Source organism: Lonchura striata, chromosome Z (genome assembly GCF_050655825.1).
Source record: "Lonchura striata isolate lonStrDom1 chromosome Z, ASM5065582v1, whole genome shotgun sequence".
In the NCBI taxonomy this organism is placed as follows: domain Eukaryota; kingdom Metazoa; phylum Chordata; class Aves; order Passeriformes; family Estrildidae; genus Lonchura; species Lonchura striata.
The window spans coordinates 56,026,358-56,047,864 of record NC_140740.1 but is presented as its reverse complement, the minus strand read 5'-3'; the positions used below and the strand labels follow the sequence as shown (position 1 = coordinate 56,047,864).

At 40.2% G+C, this 21,507-nt stretch overlaps 2 protein-coding genes across 2 annotated transcripts in view; one reads left to right on the top strand and one right to left on the bottom strand.

Annotated features, from left to right (window-relative positions):
* The window catches only part of LOC110472610 (interleukin-31 receptor subunit alpha), a 68,800-nt gene extending 51,746 nt beyond the window's left edge, over positions 1-17,054 (bottom strand). Inside the window, exons 1-13 of the mRNA XM_085566431.1 lie at positions 16,970-17,054; positions 16,470-16,533; positions 16,129-16,203; positions 14,545-14,610; positions 14,260-14,340; positions 9,757-9,822; positions 9,472-9,552; positions 9,064-9,138; positions 7,317-7,459; positions 6,127-6,279; positions 4,698-4,852; positions 2,361-2,490; positions 1,207-1,373 (exon numbers count right to left, since the gene is read on the bottom strand). Of these exons, the coding sequence (XP_085422557.1) occupies positions 1,207-1,373; positions 2,361-2,490; positions 4,698-4,852; positions 6,127-6,279; positions 7,317-7,459; positions 9,064-9,138; positions 9,472-9,552; positions 9,757-9,822; positions 14,260-14,340; positions 14,545-14,610; positions 16,129-16,203; positions 16,470-16,533; positions 16,970-17,032 (1,319 nt within the window). The 5' untranslated portion in view covers positions 17,033-17,054. The remainder of the gene's footprint in view (positions 1-1,206; positions 1,374-2,360; positions 2,491-4,697; positions 4,853-6,126; positions 6,280-7,316; positions 7,460-9,063; positions 9,139-9,471; positions 9,553-9,756; positions 9,823-14,259; positions 14,341-14,544; positions 14,611-16,128; positions 16,204-16,469; positions 16,534-16,969) is intronic.
* Positions 17,055-17,467: 413 nt separating this feature from the next.
* Positions 17,468-21,507, top strand: part of SLC38A9 (solute carrier family 38 member 9) — a 50,452-nt gene continuing 46,412 nt past the window's right edge. The window contains exon 1 of the mRNA XM_085566432.1: positions 17,468-17,488. The gene's annotated coding sequence lies outside the window, so the exon portion shown is untranslated. The remainder of the gene's footprint in view (positions 17,489-21,507) is intronic.

Genomic DNA, 21,507 nt, shown 5'->3' with positions numbered 1-21,507 from the left:
GAGATAAAGGGACCCAGATTCTTCTTTCAAACCCAAAACCTGAGTGAATCAGAGTACACTGAGTATCTTACAGGGAGATAGACACATCTGGTCTTTTCCCAGGATACACTGAGAAGTGAGACCACATTCTTGCAGAAACAGGTAAACACATGGAATGAACAAAAACTGTACTTGTATATGGTATCATCTGAATGCTGGATTACCAGCTAAGCAAACAAGGTCATTTTTAGCTCACTACAAGATTACTTTTCCACAAAAAGAACCCTATGAAAAAAATCTGGACAAGGAACCAAAGCCACAACAGGCGAGTCCTGCTTTAAGTGATACATTTCCACATCAGTGGTCAGCATTACCTGACTGAATAGGAGAAAGCAGCCCATTCCCCTCTTTCATTCAGGACAGTGAACTACTGAGAAGTATTTTGTCCCTGCCTCAAAAAAGATCTTTCAGACTTTTTGAGACCAAAGAAGGTTGTCAGGATTTGATTCACTGAACTACCAACTCTTTCTAACAGTACCCCTACCACAGAAGTCATCAAAATTATTTGCACTGCTACAACTGGAGTTTTAGAGACTCTTCTGATTTAACAGCAAGTATTTAGATGTTGGTCAAAAAGCAGAAGAAATACTAAAAAAATTCCATCTGCTGGAAAATTCTTGTTTTCTTCTGTTACTCAGCTATCATACTTATCACCTGTTGAAGACTGTTCCCTAAAGTGAGAGGAACTTTAAAGGTAATGAGTAGTAAACATGTAAGATGTATCATAAAGCCATCTGTAGAAGCTTTAAAGCTACTGAAAATAAATACCAATTATTTACCTAAAAAATTGAGTACTATAATGCTGGTAAGTTGAGCAATAATTGCTGTATCTTATTAGTCAAAGACGGTGTTATTGGCAACACCCCTGGTTTTGAGCTTGCACAGACATGGCGAGGGAGGAGTAAGAAACCAACAGAGGAAACATGAGGACCTCTACAACAGTAGAATTTAAAAAGCCTTCAGACAACTTTCTAAATTGCTTAGGAGACCCTACTTAAATTAAACAGTTAATGTTTTAGAGTACCTGCTTATACCAAGCAACAAATTTTAATATGATTACTTTCAGTATTTTCAAGCTTTTAAAAATAAGGAGTGTTCTTAACTCTTCAAATATTTAGTACCATACAAGTACATCTTCAGATTTATTTCTATTTTTATTCTACTCACCTCTGAACTTCTTCAGGAAAAGTGGCACTAAACATTAGCGTTTGGCGTTTCTCTTTTTGTGGCATGCCCGGGAAAGATACCAATTTCTTCATATCTGCACCAAAACCCATATCAAGCATGCGGTCTGCTTCATCTAGCACCAAATATTTCACATTATGCAAACCAATCTGCAATTATTTCAGTCAAAGAAAAACAATATTTGTTCACTGACAGTATGCACTTACAAAATATTTAATTGCCAAAATCCACCTTTTACTTATTTCTTTCAAGTTAATAAAAAAGGGTTTACATCTCAACCACTACTTAGCCTTTTATTCTGCACCAAGTCACATACCACAGTGCTTCAGAACTTGGTTCAGCAATGTAAACACAGAGCTTAGAGACCATAAACAATTCAGCCTATTCTGGAATTATGCCTTGAGTTTTAGAAAGGTTCTCTCATAACCCTCAAATATTCCCAAAAACCTTTATTTTTCTGAAGACTAATTATGTCATAAAATATTAAGAATATTACAACTTCACCCCTGCTGACCAAGACTATCACTTTTGACTAAAAGTCTGACGTGCAGAAAACTGATCTCCAGTTTACTAACAAGTTTTTTCCAAACTATGTTTATTTAGTGAATATCACTCAGTCACCACACTAACACATAAAAGTTTTAATATTAATTTATAATGACTGGGCAAAAAAATTTCAAATATAGTATTATATAACCTGGAGTTCTTTGTATTTTGGATCAATATAAAAATATAGTGCCAGACAGATAAACAGCCACAGTAGCAAAACAGGACATCAAGTGAATATCTTCTACAGAATACACCACAAGAACTATGTGAAAGTGTTCCATGTACTTAAGCTATAAAATTTTATTGCCATCATCACTGCAGCCACTTTGATTTAGACTGGTATCATCCAGCTGTCTCTGAAAGAACTGAAGAGATCTAGACTCAGACTACTCCTTGAAAAACTTCATGGAATTTAGACAGTCTAAGAAAACCTCACTTGTATTTCAGTGCCTGTATACAAAGGCAGCACACTGAAAGAGCCACTGAAAACTAATCTCTTGTTCTATTAACTTTAAAGAATGAAAAATAGTATTTTGTCTTTTAGGTAAGAGTATTTAGGAAATTCAGATGAAGCATTAAAATGTTACCTTTCCTCTTCCAATGATGTCTAGAAGCCTTCCTGGAGTGGCACACAGTATATTACAGCCTTGCTTTACCTGACGAATCGAATAGTCTGTTTGTGTACCTCCATAGATTACAACAGGCCTTATACAAGTTCTAGTATGTAGAAAAAGGTTTGGATTAATTTTAAGTATGCTAACATATTGTTTCATGAACGTTCATATAAAATAATCAGGTCTACCACAAATCAGTTTAAGAGTGGTTTAACTCCTTCAGCACACAGCTCAGTCCTAAAACAGTGCTTAAAACGAGAAACCCACTCTGAATGAGCTTAAAGTTCCCCACATAACAGAGGATGCTGAAGTGGCTTGCTAGGAACAAACACTTGATCTCGCTTGCATTCTCCCCTCTCTTCAACTGAGACCTACTAATAGTCAAGAGTGTTAAGACTTTGTCACTTTTTATACAGCATCCTCAGAAAAAGCAGAACCACCACTACATAAGCCTCTAGAGCTTCAGAAGTAATCTTCACAGACCTTAAAAGGGGCAAAATAATAAATACACATGGCATCTTTGTAAAACAGCTAATCACATTGGCCATACATGACTCAAGGATTAGACAGCAAATCCACCCAAAGATGCAGTGCTCTTCTCACCAAGCTTTTTTGTTTGATCTGCCAAGTAGCTACATCAGATATTCTTCTGTAGAAAACTACTTCTCTAAGTAAGACCTACCTTATGCAGCTCTGAATCATGTTTACAAGCTCATCTTTGTAACCTTCTGCTAAGATCTTTATACGCATGCAATGAGTATTTCCACAACCAAATTCAAATGGTCTTTTACTGAAGATACTAATTCAGCTTCATATGCAACAATGGTGATCAGATAGATCTGGTAAATTTTTACTGAAATTAAATACAACTTTTCCAAAAGCTTTAGTCAAAAATAGAAATTCCCTCTCGAATCCCACAATTTCAGTATTTATCTATAATTAGTAGACATACATATTTCATATTCCTAATTACAAATTAAATCAAAAAGCCCAAGATCCTAAATCTCATCTGATCAAAAGACAAGCTCTTCTTTAGACACTACAGATCCACATCTTAGAGATTAAGAAGCTGTTCTTAGGAACATATCTAGTAAAGTAGATATGCAAACATTCTCATTCTTCCTGAAGACGGCCAGCCTCCAAGTGTAAGTTTGAATAAAGGCAAGTATGATTAATCCCACCAGATTCTGCAGCAATGATGTTCTGTATTTCACCTCCAAATAGTAACAAATCACTATATAACATAGGTTTAGTTCTCTTCTGTACCCTGGTAAAAAGATTAATGACAAATCTAGGACAAATGTACTCTCACACAATATTGAAAGACTTCGTGAGAAGTTTAGATCTCTTGCTCTGTTTTGAAAGCTCAAAGAATTCCTTTGAGGTGTAACATGTCTGTCTAAGAGTATAAACACCAGGAAGTAAGAGTAATTAGAAACCATCACTGGAAATTAACTAAAACCCGTAACACTCACCTCCATTTTGCCAAGATGAAAGCAAGTATAAATTACATAACACAAGCTATTAAGTTTGTTCATATTGAATACATCTAGTGCAGGTAGCTCAGTGTGCAGCTGCAGTGCAAGTTGCACACTGACCTCTGGGTGCTAAGAAATCACTGGAGCCCAGGCAAAAGACCATGAACTGGTACTGATCCTTTACTTAACAAAGGGCACATGGACCTGCATCACTAGCCAGGTCACCGGATGCTCAGACTCTGCAGGAGCAGACCTTGTTCAGAGGTCCCTTCAAGAGATACCCTGTTTGAGCTGTTACACGTTGCTGCAAAACAATGAAATTACTTGAAAGAAACAGAAGTCTGAGATTCTGCTGTGGGAAACCTGGAGTCGAATCAGTGAGGAAACCTCATCTGACTCTCCGAGTGGTGTGTGTAGGAAGTTAAGTCGAGCAGCAAGCAGCTCACTAGAGCCACCTGCTGCAAAGGGACTTTGGTTCCAACAGTTGAAGTACCTGGTAGTGTCAGAGTGACTGCCAGAGTGGCTACTGGACGGTCCCACAGAAAACTTTCTTAGCAAGTCTTTTAAGAAACTTCATTTTTCTCATCAGTGATAAGCTGAATACTTACTTCAAGCTGGAGTAAGCCTTCCATTCACCCACCCCAATATCAGAAAGATTAGGCACTAGTCATGTAGTAAGAAACCTGCTAAGCAGTACTATAATCTGAACTCATTATAATCTAAACTCAAGTATTTGTAATTTGATTGACACAAAAAAAGGCAAGTATTTATTAAAAAATTAAAGCACTGCTGATTCAAGCAAAGTTATCATCAATATCAGACAAAAACTTACCCATACACAAATTTTCTTGCTTCTAGGAAAATCTGATTTATCAGTTCTCTAGTTGGGGCAGTAATAATACATTCTGGTTCTTGCTGCTCTTTAAATGCACTGGCAGTTACGCCATCCCTCATCATTTGGGCCACAACTGGTACAAGAAACGCTGCCTGGGGGAAAAAAAACCACAGCAGTATTTGAGCTGTTTAATCGTAAAAATTTTCATCAGTCCCATTAAAATATGTATATTGATCTTAAAGCTTGAATGATTGTATACACAATGACCAAGGACATCAGACTGCAGAAGAATTTACCTGAATGCACAAGAGAACATTTAAGCTTATTTCTCCTTGTTAACCCAGTATGAAAGCGTATCTCTGGATCTTAACAGGCTAGTAACACAGGAACACAATCATGCAGAGGCTAACTTTCCATACAGTTGCATACACTGATGACATACCCTGATAATTAAGTCACCCAAGACCATAACCTACCAGAATGGCAGATCAGTTTGCAACACAGCTGCACCACACCAGCACACTTACTTCCACATAAGACTAGACACCCACAAACCTGCATCTGTATAGTAGTTCCAAAAGCATTCAGAGTATTTAGAGCACAGACTTTGGATGTTTCCCTTTCTGCAAACAAGAGGTCTTTTGAAAGAACTAGCAATCTACCTTAAAACAAAACTACAATTCCACACTAAACAGCAAAATGCTACACTTCATAACCAAATATCCATATCCACCAGCTGTCAGTCATTAGCTTTGGGTACATTAGTTTAAAAAAATTAGAGACAACTTTCAGCTTAGTATCAACTCTCAATACTGTTCCATGATTAAAAGCAAATCACCTAAAATCAAGACAGGTGCACGTCAGATTTCATTAACCAAGTATGACAAACCAGCTCAGCTACACTCTGGCTGGCGTATGTTTGAAGAAACCCAAAACCAAAACTCACAAAAAACTCATACACATACAATAAAAAATAAAGAAACAAACATACACACACACACAAAAAAAAAAAGACAAAAAAACCACACAACCACAAAAATTAACGCCAACAAACAAACAAAACCAAACACACACAGAAACCCCACTAAATAAAACAAAATTCCACACAGCACAGAAGTCCTTATTTTCAACTGCTGAGTGCAATCATCAGCAGTTTCTAGGACTGCCTGCCTATACTTCTGAATCCACTGCTGTATCTCTGAAGGCTGGCCTGCTGTACCAAGATAGTAGCTTACTGAAATAAAGCCCAAAATTTGACAACCCTATCATAGTCATTTGTATTTGTCCCTGATACCTGTCATTGCTGTGCAAGTAAAATGCTGGACAACAAATAGTCAAGCATGTGACATGTGGAAGAGTGAGGCACTCCCCAGAAAGCTCATAGTTGAATACTTTCTGTAGAATAAATACTGCACAAAATGCTCACAGTTTTTCCTGATCCTGTCTGGGCACATGCCATTAAATCCCGTCCTGCCAGTATAATAGGAATGCTGTACTTCTGCACTGGAGTAGGCTTACAGTATCCAGCTTTAGAAATGTTCATAGTTAAAGTATCACACATGTTGGTGTCTGCAAAACTCTGTAACAGAAAAAATTATTAAGTTATTACACAATCACCGAAGGTATAAGTTTAAAACCCAAAATGCTTACTGTAGGATAGACACAACCAAATACTAAAGAGTGTTAACTTTAGAGGTAGTTTCACCAGTCACTGAGGTTACCAAAGCTCCTAAAGGTAAAAGCCCCAAAGGTCTCTAAAATCTGCTCATGCCATTCAATAAACATTGTCTGCAGGACAGTGAACGCTGTGAATGCTTTCAGCTGGTCTTACTAGTTTTAAGAGAGAATGGCTCAGAAGTCCTGTACCTGGATTCAAGCAAGTAAATTCACATGCTATGAAAAAAAACCTGAAACTCTGTTTTTTCATTTAATGTAGGAGCTACACATGATCTCTGTGCTAAAACCAGTAAGGGGAGCTAAAACAACATTCCCAGCCAGAACCAACAGGTGACAAAAATCAGTTTAACTTCAGTGAGAACACTTTCACCTCTGCATGATCTCTTGCAAGACAGGTACCACTAACCCCTCTCCACTTCTCTCCTCATTCTTTTCCCTAAAAAGAGCTTTTTGCTTTTTAAACACTGGCCACCCATTATAGATAAAGAACTAAGTTATATATTAAACAATGAACTGCAACCACAGAGAACAGAATTACTTTAAAACACCCCTCTGTCTAAATGAATACTACCCAAACAGGTGTTCATTTACATTTTTGAAGACTCCCCAGTAATTGACTTCAATAAGGAAATTATACCAGCCTACCAAACTGCTGCCAAAGACCTCTTTCTTTCAATATCTAAACTGGTATTCTTCCACAATTTAATTGCTATTCTTCCTATATATCCAGTATTACTTTCTCTGGACCACTTCTAGTTTGTTAGTTACTGTGAATTCAAATTTTTATCATTCAAATGGGGAGCACCTCCTTCCAACACCACATTATCCGCAATATTTGATATTTTTAATTAGTATTTTCATTAGCTGCAAATACTGAACCCACTACAATAGTCATAAATTATGCTTCATATAAACTGTGAGAATAAACAGTTTACTAACCATTAATGCTGCTGGAGGGTCCAGTCCTGACACCTGAACAATGTTTTCATCATACTTGTCAAAATTCATTCCTGTCTGATAACGTGCAAATATGGCTTGCTCATCATCAGGTGGAGGAGGGGGCACGTAAGTCACCTTTGGACCTTAAGAAGACAACCACTTAGGCTCACAAACAATATAAGGAGAAGTTAAAACTATTTTAAGTATGAAGCTATGGAAGTTCAGTTCAGTGAGATGTCATGTAGCTTTCCCTCCATTTTTTCAGGAAGGCATTAAAATTCCATACATTCCTTCTATCACAACTTAATTTTATACTACAAGACTTAAAATTTACCTCCATATGAAGTCAGACTCATAAAGCATTCATGTCTCACATTCATTCAAGGACCCCACTTTCGAGAGGTATCACAAAAATTAAATTAGATTATTTATGTAATTAAATTAAATCTTCATCACCCAGACAGATACATGCTCTTATGATACAAGGAAGGACAAGCTTCCCACTCAACAAATTACTCTTTCTGAAGACCTCTCTTACCACGTAAGATTCCATACAGATAGATGCAACTGTTGCATACCAGTATCCAGAACAGTTTTTAAAACACTAATACTTCACACTATAGCAATGAAAAAAGAATTACTATTCTGTGTTAAGGATGCAGCTATGCCCACTATAAGCACTAGCATATTGCCTCTATAAGAACTTCAATTCCTAAAAATCACTATTTGAACTAAAAATATTTTAAAAATAGTTGAACTGAGTCAAACAGAGGCAAATCAATTTTACTTCAAACATTAAATATCGTTTCTGAACACGTATAGTAATCACTGGATCACAGAAGGGTTTGAGTAGGAAGAAACCTTGAAGATGATCTATTTCCAACCCCCATGCCGCAGGACAGACATCTTCCACTAGAACACATTGCTCAAAGCCCAACAATGTGTGTGCCCTTGAACACTTCCAGCGATGAGGCATCCACAAGCTTTCTAGGTCAACTGCAATGCTTCACTGCAACTCACCCTCTAAGCAAAGAGCCATTTAGCCATCTTTTCTACAATGAAATTTTTCATTATTATCACACAAAATGTTCTTACATGGAGAATATCAGCCATCCACTGACCATGACCCTGGTTTAATTCCATTCCTAATTTGAATTACGGTACTCCTGTAAATAATATATTACTATACTCTAGGTAGGACAACATATACATAGGCAGGTACAGTAGCAACAGTGGCAGAAGAATACAGCAGAACTATGGGAGGAAAATTGTTAGCAAAAAACAAAAAAAAAGCACCAAAATGAAAACAAAGTTAAAATTAGAAGTGGCCTGTGAGAGCTATACAACTTACTTGTCAGCACTAACAATAAAATATTTTCTCTTACAGAGAGCAGAAGGGTAAAAATCTAGATCAACTCTTTCAAAATATACTAAGTTCTTAAAGGCTTACTCTCACTTTTGGGGCAAGCACCTCTGCTTCACTGTGCATTAACTGAACCAGCCTCAGCATGACCAAGAGGAAAGGTTATGTAACACTACAGCTTTGAAAAGCCAGTAACTAAAATTCAAATTAGTTACAAACATGTATTTTCCAGGCATACAACTAAGATATATAGCATTTGCAGTAGGTTCTTAACAGGGAGAAAAATTAATGACAGTATTTGACAGAATTAAGAAGGAACTGCTTTGTCACTGATCACCAAAGAGGAAACCCGTACAGTTCACCCCTGCCACTAAAAAGCCTTACCTGCACCGTCTGTGAGTATTCCCCTTTCTCTAGACTCAGGAGTTCCAGACTGAGGTATCTGCCTACCTCTACCACCTGTAAGTAACAGACAATAGCACACAGAGGATATAAAATTAGTATCATGAAATATTAAAATTTAAGCCAGTACTATTTACTCCAAAAAATCTGAAGAGCAACAATCCCAGCAACTCCAACCTGTATTGTATTATAACCAGTAATACTCATTTTTTAAAGACACAATTCATATTCCACAACACAGCTGAAGAACAAAATTAGTAGTAGCAGTTCTCAATTCTTCATGGTAGTTCTCAGGGAGCAAAACAACCCAGGAAGATCACCAACTATACACTGTGCCCATACAAAGCACTCAGTATGAAAAAAAGACCAAACCAACAGTCTTACTCTCACCTTGTCCAAAGCCACCACAATATCCTTTAAACCCTCGGTTTTGTGTACTAGCGCCATCTACAGCGTTTCGCTCCTGAAAACCTGCAATAATACAGCATTGCACACAGTAACTCACTTTGCCCACTTCTGCATCAGCACATAAAAGTACCTTTTATCTGGATGAAGAAGTCATTTCAACACTTTCACTCTTCACAGCTCATTTTCAGGGAACGAGAAAAGTCAGGAAGAGTGACCAGTGTATGCTGCCATCATACAAACCAGCCAATACAGAAAACTTACACTTACCTCGTCCAACCCCCTTAAACCCTCTGCTTTGTGTAGGGGCATCTTCTTCAATTCCTTCTTGAAAACCTGCAGTACAGCATAGCACACAATTACTCAAGTTTGCCTCATTCTGATGTGCACGTCAACCACCTTATATCTGGTAAGTGTTTTTCTCACTCATTTTATTCCTATAAAAAGTACAATATAACAAAGTGATTTTCCTAAATATATAAAAAAAAATGAAGACAAGAGATACTTTTTTGCCAGAAAGCATTTAGCTGTTCTATCATACCATGAAAATAAAGAGAATCAGCTGGTACAGGACACCATGAAGTTCTCCTAGTACAGCACCTGTGGGTTCTTCTCCACCAATGCCTGGTGTACACCAATATGTCAGTCAGTTCAGTTTTTCCACATCAACAAATAAAAACTACATCTTAAAGGCTGACACAAAAAAGACAGTATCCTAAGTATCCATAAAAACAACAGACCTTAAATACAGCTTGCAAGTTACTTCATAATTGCTGCCAGAGAGTCTACAGCAAAACTGCTTGCCATCAATACCCTGCACCCAAATGCTGCTTTCTTGCTTACTCAAACAAGCCTAACATTTCCCTAACATAATAAGATTCAGTCCAAAAGGTGGGAAAATGGTCTTAATTTTTTTGAAAGAATAGAAACTGTGCTGGTTTTGTAAAAAAGCTACTTGTTTTTTAACAGAAATTAATTGCTATCATGTATTAAGGATGATGTTTATGCACTCAATGAGTATTACCATGATGCCTATGCAACACTTACTAAAAAAAAAAAATCATTATTTGAACCAAATATAGTCAAATCAATTGTTCTTCAGATATCAAGGAACACTTCCGAAAATGCATAGTAATGATAGAACGGTTTGGGTTGGAAGAGACCTCTAAGGTCACCTAGTTACAACCTCCCTTCTTACGGGCAGGGTTGCCACCCACTAGATCATGCTGCTCAAAGTCCCAGTCAAGCTAATGTTCATTATGTCCAGCCTAAACCTCCTCTGGTGCAGCTTAAGACTATTTCCTCTTCTCTAGTCACTAGCTGCCTGGGAAAAAAAGGCTGATCCTCACCTGCCTACAACCTCCTTTCAGTTGTAGAGACTGATATGGTTTCCCCCTAAGCCTCCTTTTCTCCAACTAAACACATGCAACTCCCTTCACTGCTCCCTACAGGGCCCTGTGCTCCAGACCTTTCATCAGCCCTGTTGTCCTTCTTTGGACTTGCTCCAGCATCTCAAGGTCCTTCCTAAACTGAGGGGCCCAGAACTGGACACAGTACTCAAGGTACAGCCTAACCAGTGCCAAGTACAAGGGACAGTCACTGTCCTGGCCACACTATTGCTGATCCAAGTCAGGATGCCACCGACCTTCTTGACCACATTGGTTGATATTTAGCTGGCTGTTCAGTACCCCTAGCTCAATTCCTGCCTGTCTGCTGTCCAGACACTTTGCCTCATCCTGTAGTGCTGCAGGGCACTGTTGTGACCCGATGGCAGTACCCAGCACTTGGACTTGTGTAGCATATCACTGGATTCAGCCCATCAATCCAGCCTGTCTGGGTCCCTCTGCAGAGCCTTCCTGCACTCCAGCAGATCAAAACACACACCCAATTTAGTATCATCTGCAAATTTGCTAATGGTAGATTAATCCCATTGTCCAGATCATCAGCAAAGATATTAAACAGAGCTGGGCCAAATATAGATCCCTGAGGGACACTACCAAGTTACTGCTCACCAACTGGATGCAGCACCATTCACAACTCTCTGGGCCCAGCTGTCTAGTCAGTTCTTAACCCAGCAAGCCATAAGCTGACAGCAGGTATATGCTTTGGGAGGTGATGTCAAAGGCTTTGCTGAAGTCCAGGTAGACAACATCCAGAGCATTCCCCTCATCCACTAGATGGGTCACTTGGTCACAAAAGGGTATCACATTAGTTAAGCAGGACATGGCCACTCCAAAATCCACGTTGGCTGGGTCTGATCCCTTGGCCATCCTGTATGTGCCATGTGATCACACTCAAGATGATCTGTTCCATAATTTTGCTGGGCACGAAGGGCAGGCTAACAGGCCTGTAGTTCCCCAGATGTAACACAAAGCTGTCCTCCATACATTCCAAGAAGCTCCTAGACTGCATCTTCTCCACTGTGTTGAGTTCCCAGCAGATTATTTGGTAGGTTAAACTCTGCTACATGAACAAGGGCCTAAAGATCTTGAAACATCCTCCACCTGCTTACACAATAATTCATCCATCTCTTCATCCTGGTTAGATGGTCTGTAAGACACCCACCAGGATGTCAGCTTTGCTGGCCCTTTGCTGATCCTTGCCCATAGACACGCAACCTTATTATTATTAATCATACACTCTGTAGTGTCGAGACCCTCTCTCAAATACAAAGGGACCCCTCCACCTCTTCTCCCTTGCCAGTCCTTCCGAAGAGCAAGCAGACATCCATTGCAGCACTCCAGTCGCATAAGTCATCCCACCACATTACCGTGACAGCTACTACATCAGTTTTCCTTCAGTACAACAGCTTCCAGCTCCTCTTGTTACCCACGCTACAAGCATCTGTGTGCATGCACTTCAGCTGGACTGATTTCACTGCTGACTCTGGCCTACCACCCTCAGCCTCCTCTCTAGAAAGCCTGGTTTCATCTCCTTCCCCCTTCAAACCTATTTTAAAGCCCTATCAATCAGCCCTGCCAACTCTGGCCTAGAATCTTTGTTAAGACAGATGAAGCCTACCTGACTCAAAACAGGCCTGCTGCTGTGAAAATTGCCCCATGATCAGAAAAACCAAAATTAGTTGATGGCACCAGCCCTTAAGCCAGCTACTGGTAATATGGGGTCTCCTGTTCTTTTCATCATTCATCTGTGCTATTGGCGAAAGAGGGCAAAACATCACCTGTGCTCCTGTCCCATGAAGCAACTGAACCAGAGCCTTAAAGACCTTTTGAATTGCACTGGTGCTGTCAACCTCATCACTGCAGACTTGAACAGTGGGTAATAATCAGACATCTGGGTAATAGTAAGTAGGTAATCAATCACCTGAATTAGTTCAGGGAGTCTCCTGGTGATATCCTGTAGCTGGGCCCCAGGGAGACAGCAGACTTCCCCTGTGGGGGTGGGTCCAGTCAACATACTCAGCTCCCCTTATAAAGGAGTCACCTACTACAACCACCCTTCCTTTACTCTTAAGGCCTCAGGCTGTGATCCATTTGACAGAATAAGTACAACTGGAAGACACTCCAGACACATTTTTTCCTTTAGTATCATCTGCCTGACCCTCTGGATCCAGAGTGTCACACCTAATTCTGTAAGGGCACCTGGGAAGGCAATGGGGGTTGGGGAGGGACCTCTTTATTCCCCCCATCTACTAGGTCTCCTCCATCTGCCTGGCAGCAAGAGGGGCAGAGCTCCTCTGACACCTTCTGAGTTTCTCTTGCAGTTGGAAGGGTGTTACTCCCCCAGGTGATTTCTCTTTCGCTTCCTCTAATACTTCTTAGACCCTTCCACCTCTTCTTTAGGCTATGCCCCCAGACAGAGCAAATCACTCATCTGGTTACACCATAGGCAGGTTTTTTTTTTTTGGTTTTTTTGGGGTGTTTGTTTTTGTGGGGTTTTTTTTTTGTTGTTTTGTTTTGTTTTGTTTATTGGGGTTTTGTTTTATTCCATCCCCTGGTGCTAACACTAGGCTTAGACACACCCTGCAGCCAGTGGTCTGGACACTTGCCTCCTTCTTGGGGGAGTTCTGTCTAGTTAGCAAACCCTTGCAGGAAGTAGCAACAGCAAGAGCTTTTGACCATTTGTAAATAAGTACTGGATCTAGTAAAAGGGGGTGAGAGAAATGGCAACAAAAAAAAAAAACACAGCCAAAATACCAATCTACCAGACAACACATCATCAGGAGGATGCCAGTGCTGACTGCCACATAAACTGACTTACCAACTTACCACAGGTCCCTGCTGCACCACACCCTCACTGCTCTACCATGCCCATTTCCCCACCTGCTATTTGCCATACCACACCCACACTGAGGGACCTGACCCCAGTTTGCCCACTCCCAGTCACTAGTGCTCCTAGGGCATTTTAAAACATGTGCAAATGTCCTTCACTCCCCTGAATGGCTGGCACGGGGGAGGAAAGGTGGGGTGGAAGCTACTTGATCAACTCTGGTAAATCATCATATACATAAGAATAATGGAATTCAAAAACTAAAGCCAGCTATTTGCTCCAACAAATCTGAAGAGCAACAATCCCAAGAACTTCTTCATTAACGCCAACCTATACTGTATTATAACCAGTAATACTCATTTTTTAAAGACACAATTCATATTCCACAACACAGCTGAAGAACAAAATTAGTAGTAGCAGTTCTCAATTCTTCATGGTAGTTCTCAGGGAGCAAAACAACCCAGGAAGATCACCAACTATACACTGTGCCCATACAAAGCACTCAGTATGAAAAAAAGACCAAACCAACAGTCTTACTCTCACCTTGTCCAAAGCCACCACAATATCCTTTAAACCCTCGGTTTTGTGTACTAGCGCCATCTACAGCGTTTCGCTCCTGAAAACCTGCAATAATACAGCATTGCACACAGTAACTCACTTTGCCCACTTCTGCATCAGCACATAAAAGTACCTTTTATCTGGATGAAGAAGTCATTTCAACACTTTCACTCTTCACAGCTCATTTTCAGGGAACGAGAAAAGTCAGGAAGAGTGACCAGTGTATGCTGCCATCATACAAACCAGCCAATACAGAAAACTTACACTTACCTCGCCCAACCCCCTTAAACCCTCTGCTTTGTGTAGGGGCATCTTCTTCAATTCCTTCTTGAAAACCTGCAGTACAGCATAGCACACAATTACTCAAGTTTGCCTCATTCTGATGTGCACGTCAACCACCTTATATCTAGTTAACTGCTGTTCTCAGTCCGTTTAATGATTTCACAAGAACTTCAATATACAATTGAGTGCTTCGCCTAAACATATGAAAAAATAAAGATGGGAAGTACATCTTGCCAAGAAGTCTGACAGAAAACAGTACTGCTCTCCTGTACAATTTCAAGAAGTAAATCAAACGTTGCGTCCTTAAGTATTTGTTTTTATATGTGTATATGCTCATCAAACCACTAACTTCAACTCTTCAGGAAGGACACAGATCAATTAAGACTTCTGGTTCTAGGGCAACTAACAGCATTTGCCCCTCATACTTTTCTTAACTGGCAATGTCAGTTGTTGCCTGCTATGAAGTGAGGACTAGAAAACACGTCTCTCAGATCTACAAAATTCTATTTTTTTATTACTCAGAATTGCTTATTCAATTGACAGTAAGTATGTAGTGTATTTTTATTTCTAATGCTTATCCTTAGTCACTCTTCTGAGAGGAAGAGAAAGGAAATAAAGATATATAAAAACATAAGTCATATGCATAATCAAGGTATTCCTCAATTTAGACTGAAGTTTCTGGAGTTATCAAAAGAGCCAGCTTAGATCATAATTTACTCCTGAGTCCTTATTTTTCAGCTGAACACCTGTTTTATCATATAGCAATGACAACGAGCATCATCAGGAACAGGACACCACAAAGTTCTCCTAGCAGAGCATCTATGGCTCCTTCACCACCAAAGCCTGGTGTGTATACAAGTATATCAGTCAGTTTGTTTTTTCCACATCTGTTATAGACATAAAAATTTTATCTTAAGGGCTGACATACAAATGACAGCATCCTATGTATCAATACAACAGACCTTAAATACAGCTTGCAAGTTACTTCGTAATTCCTGCCAGAGAGTCTACAACAAAACTGCTTGACATTAGTGTCCTGCACCAAATAAGCCTAGCATTCAACCACTGTAACAGGGTTCAAGGAAAAGGATACAGAAATGGTATAGTACTTTTCCAAATAATCAACTGTTGCTGTTTTTGACTGGGATAGTCAATTTACTCCACAGCAGCTAGCACTGGCCTGTGCCTTAGATTTGTTAGAAACAGTACTGATAATAAAGAGATGGATTTAGTTAGTGCTGAGCAGTGTTCACACTGAACTGGGGCCTTTTCTGCTCCTCACCCACCAGCACCACACCACAAGAAGAGATGAGGGAGCACAAGACAGGATGGGACAGAGCCAGGAAAGCTGATCCCATCCCACATCTCATCAAGCTTAGGATATAAATCCAGGGAAAGAAGGAGGAAGAGGAGGGCACTTGACTCTGGTGTTTGACTCCCCAAAACATGGTCATGCATGAGGGAGCTGTACTTTCATGGAGCTGAACCTGCCTGTTGATTGAAAGTGAATGGCAAAATTTAATGTATCATACACAACTAGCCATTAGAAATACAACCACTACTGGAATTTACCTTTGGCCGCAAAATTCCTTTTTCTACCAGAACTAGTCACTGGCTGATGTTGCGAGTTCACAAATTCATCAGTACCTATAATGAAAAAAAAAATAATTAAGTTAAAATTCAAAGCTATCTTTGCCTCGTTAGCAGCTACATGTTACTATATAATTGCAGTAAACAAGGAAGCTCTGACAGTCAGAAAGTCTATTCATTATGTTCTCTATATAAATTGATGCCATTATTCTATAGGGGCCCCATTAAAATATCACAATATTGTATTTTCCTTTAATTTTGTACAATGCTCAAGGGACCAACTCTTCCAAACATCAGCAAAACCAAAAGTACCCTTCACATACCAAATGAGTCTACACTTGAAGTAAAGACAGATGAGGCATCATTTGGTCTCTCAAGCAAGCTAACCTGCAGAAAGAAAAAATGCACAACAACACAACAACTTTAGGCCTAACAAAGCATTTAAATACAAACACAGCTACTTTTTTTTTGAAAAAAGCTACCTTCTGAATCTTCCGAAAAATGTATTTCATGCTAAATGGCACACTGGCCACATCTGAATATTACCAAAAATCACAATACACACAGCTGACATGTCAAGCCCACTTAAGCAGACAACAATCACTAGTATCTGAACAAAACACCACCAAGTAAATTGCTAGTGCTAAGAAAACTCTTCAGTAACAGTGAACTCCTATGGCTGCCTAACGCATTTCCAAACATCACGAGAACAGGGAACACCACCGGCCAGCAGCCACGCAAGCTGCAGGGACACGGGTTGGATGAAGGAAAGAGAAAAGACACAAAGATATTCCATCGCCATAGCTGCCCCTCCCACTCATACCTTCTCAAGGGATGGGAGTAACGCCTCGTCGCCTATCTCCGCATTCCAGTCTTCTTCCATCATGCTGCGCCCTGCCAGACCTGCTTTCAGGAGACAGACACATCAGCGGCCGCCTCCCGCCAGGCTTCGGAGCGCACCGCGAAATAACAGAAAATGGCGCCCCGCGCCGAGGCTCGCCGACACGGCACGCCGCCGCTGCCTGCGGGCGGGGCTGAGCACGCCCGGGCCGGGCTCTGCCCCGGTGGGGACGGAGGAGGTGAGGGTCCTGCCGCAGAAGAGCACCCCGCTTCCCTCAGGGCAGCGCGCAGCCACCCTCCTACCTCCCGTGCCAGCACAGCGCGCCGAGCGAAGATGGCGACTGACGCCGACAGCCCGCAATACGGCCACATGTGCCGCTGCCGCCACGTGACGTATCGCGCCCGACGGCCAATGGGCGGCGCGGGCGAGCCCCGCTGCTGTCACGTGCGGCCGCTGAGGCGGGAATGGCGCCGCCGAGGCCCGCCGGGGCCGAGCCGCAGGGACTGCTTCACTGCGGCAGCTCTAACGAGCACTGGCGTCATACCCAAGGAGCCATGTGCAAAGATGGAAGATTAAAAAAAAAAAGGTGGGGGGGAAATGTGTGAACAGGAAAAACAAAACAAAATTAACTCCCCTGGATCACCTCTTTCCCACTGTTTTTTTTGTTATACTAGAGTTGTCAAAGATAAGAACGGTAGTTGAATTCCTGGCTCAGGACATGATGCTGGAGTGGAGGAGAACATGGATTGCTCTCTTGTCCAGCCAATTCATCTACTAAAATTAGCAAGTAGTCTGATGCTGCAGCTTGAGTTTCCAAGCTACCAGAGCACTGTCTGTCTTCTCCCTATTTCTTCATGCTTCATGTGAGACAGTATAGCAATGCTTATTTGTAAAACCATTAAGGAACGTCCTATGTAATTTCATAAACACAGTAGAACACATTAAAACCTGCTCCACCATGTTGAACAGCTTTTCCTTGTCAGAAAAACAATTTGAAAAATGGTGTGTCTGTTCAAGAACTTTAATACCTTCTGGTGCAGAGAGAGAGGTGACAGCAGATCCGTATTTCTGCAGTAAACATCTGAATGTTTAGCAGGTGCTAAACATTTTGCCATCAAGGCAAATTCCTGCAGCAATTGGGAAATTTTGGAAAGTGATCTTTGAACTAATGCTTTTGTTATTTTCTCATTGGCTGTCATCTATTAAGCCCTACCATTTGTAGCTGTTCATTTTTCAGGAGCATCAATACAGGACTCAGGTTAGAGTGAAAAGTGGGTAAGAGTCATAACCAGTTTTTCTGTCTCACAGGTTAAATCTGCACCTCTAGATTTTGTGTGTGTGTACAAGTGTATAATGCTGGGAATTACCAGCTTTTAGCAAGTGTTCAGTCAGACACATTAATGTCCAAGGATAAAGACTCTGCAGTGAGATCATCTCTGTGTGAAGTGTGCTAAGCTGTTCACAAGTTCCCAAAGCAGCATCTGAAACTAGCAATGAGATTCATGAGTAAGATTTCACCCCCTGTGGTGATCATTTTATTTTTTGTCTAAACAAGGAAGCAGAGTAAGTTGCTTCATGAGCCAAAATGGCTTCTGTTCGCAGCACCCTGGAGCTATGTTTTGGATGGTCAGAAAGAGAAACAGCAGTGCATCTGTTCTGAGAAATTTATGGTTAGTGGCAGATGTGCTAGTCTGACACATCTGCGCCAAACTGAAAGCTTTCCAATTGTTCTTCCTACCTTCCAGAACAGGTTACCATTCCCTCAGCTTTGCCAATGTAACTTCATGTTCTGCTTGCCATACAGTTTAAGTTAATACTTTTAATAGTAGACATGGGGAGCTACTATGAATGCAGTCATCGTAGCAGATCTGTAATCCTTGGTGAGTGATTTCAGTTAATTTTAACTACAATCAGATGTTACAGCCTCTAATTAGTAGATAGACTTGGATAGTTATTTTCTTTACTTATTCCTTTGATTTCTTTGACTCTTTGTAGGACACTCTCTGCTACCTCCAGATTACTTTGCACTACACTAGGAGAAGCATTCACATTTTTTGAATAGCAAGAAATTCCATGGTGATGGTAATTAATTTCTTCAACTCAGATGATTATTTGTAGACCAAAATATTTTTCCCCTCTACAGTTGCTAACAATTCAATGTAAACTATGGTGGCAGCATACAAGTTGCACAAGATGTTTACAGACTACTCTCAAGCTAATTTTATCCAACCAGCCCTACTCAAGCAAAGTCATGTGCTTGAGCAAAACCAAAACCAAGTATTATCCAACATAAATAAATAGCATCTTATGTATTACATTCAAACATAACATGGAGTTGCAGCTAACCTGAAAAATATATTAGAAGTTTTTTACAAAAACTTGTAAGAATTTGCACCAAGTGTGAGTGCAACCCCTTAAAGTAAAGAAGACGAATCAGCAATGTAAACCTTATATTCCTCTCAGAGATGGGCTGCAGATGCTGATAACCTGCTGTAATGTCCTTCCCTCTCACCACTGCCCAGTAATGAAACCAGCAGCCTCACGGTCCAGAGCAGCTGCAGAAGCTGCAGAACCATAGGACCAAGAACAGGTGAAGGAAGCAAATATGTGCATAAACCCCATTATTCTTTCTTTTTGTGTAACTGTGCTAATAATGATCTGACATATAGAATTTTGGTTATATTTTCAACAACTTATTGCCTTAGTTAAATAGGAAGTATACTTTCTCTTTGCCAACAACCAAGATTTTGAGCATAGCATAGTTTCTATATCTTAAATGCTATCTCGATGTATTATCAGTACCTTGCAGAAGAAACCTGAAATTTTTTCTAACAAAATGCAACACTCCTCCATATTTGTTAGCTATGTGACCATGCTCTGTTTCATCAATGGAGAAGGTTATTAATTCATCTACTATAATGTTCCATAATGCCTCAATTTTATGAATTTGTGCATATTACAACTGCAAGTGCAAAGTAAAGTGTGCCTTGAGGCAGTAAAAAGAAGATTCAACACAGCTTGAGATGGAAATTTCTTAGAGCTGGATTTAATACTCCCTTTGTCTTACAGCCAAGAGCTTCAAAATTAGTTTTGGCTCCCATTTTTCTAGCCTTTGTCCAAGCATGTAGGAAGGGACCCTCTTTGCCCAGGTGGTAACGTGTCATCAGAAGAGAAAGCCAGAACACAAACACTGCAGGCTTCAGGACAGAGACTGAGTCAGCTGTGGCAGTAGATTTCATGAGGGAGAAGAAGGAATCTACTTCCACCAGGCTTATAGTTCTTACAATAAAATACTTTCTCTAAGCATAACTCAAGAACTTAGTGAGTGACCAAGAATGCAATGAAATACAGATCGTCCACCTGCTATAGTATTAACTTACACAGATCTTTCACAGCGTAGGACATAGAAGACAGGCCTGCAAGAGTGAGACTAGAAGCTTGCAAGGTGAAAAAAACAGTTATTCACACACATCTACTTTTGTGGGTTTAATTTACTTTCATTGCACCAGCACATGGTGTTAGCATTGCATTTCAAGTTCCTGTATAGCAGCTGGGCATACTTCTTGACTCATCAACCAAAATCTTCTCCTGGCCAAAGCCCACAATGTACACTTGGATTCTAAGAGTGCCTAAGAGGCTAAAGATGATGATGAATTTCCTGGGTACAGAAGTAAGAGATTTAGTTCCAATGAGCTTGGGTGCAGCAGGATTTCAGGATGATTAGCAGTGCTAAGTCTCTGCTGCCTCATTTCCGTCAGCAATCTGAAATTCAATTACACAGCAATTTTCTTGCAGAACAGTCCTGCAGTCCTGCTGCTAGCTGTACATTATGTTTTAGACTTTACTTGAACAGGAAGTACAGGAGGTGATTTCTGTGTAGTCTGTTTTGTAATATTGACACATGGGGAACCTCTCTGTCTTGCAATTCAGCAATTTTCCCAAGCATGAGCTATAAATACCCCTAGATTCATATATTAACCATGGTTTCCTATAACAAGGATTATCTCAACTTGATTTAAGGCAGAGAGAGAGAGAGAAACAAACAAACAAACAAATGCAGGAACAACCAACCCAAAGAAACAAAACAAAACAAACAAACAAACAAAACCAACCAAACAAAAACCAACCAACCAAACAAAACACAAAGAAACCCCTACCAACCAACCAAAAAACAAAACAAAACAAAAAAAAAAAACCCACCCCCCCCCCAAAAAAAAAAAAAAAAAAAAAAACCCAAAACAAAAAAACCCAAAAAAAACCCCCCCAAAAACCCAAACCACCACCTCCAAAAAGCAAAACCAAAACAAAACAACCCAAGATTAAAAATAATAAATTTCTAAAATGTATTGCCAGGCATACTGTCCCTATTGTTTAGTCTGCTGAGTGTGCTCTGCTGACATCGCTGAGCAGGTCAGGAGGCCCTGGACATATCACCCCGTATCCAGTCATGTGAAGACCAGGTTTGTTTTGGCAAGGGTCATGTATAGATTTTATAACTATCCTGACTATAAAAACATGCA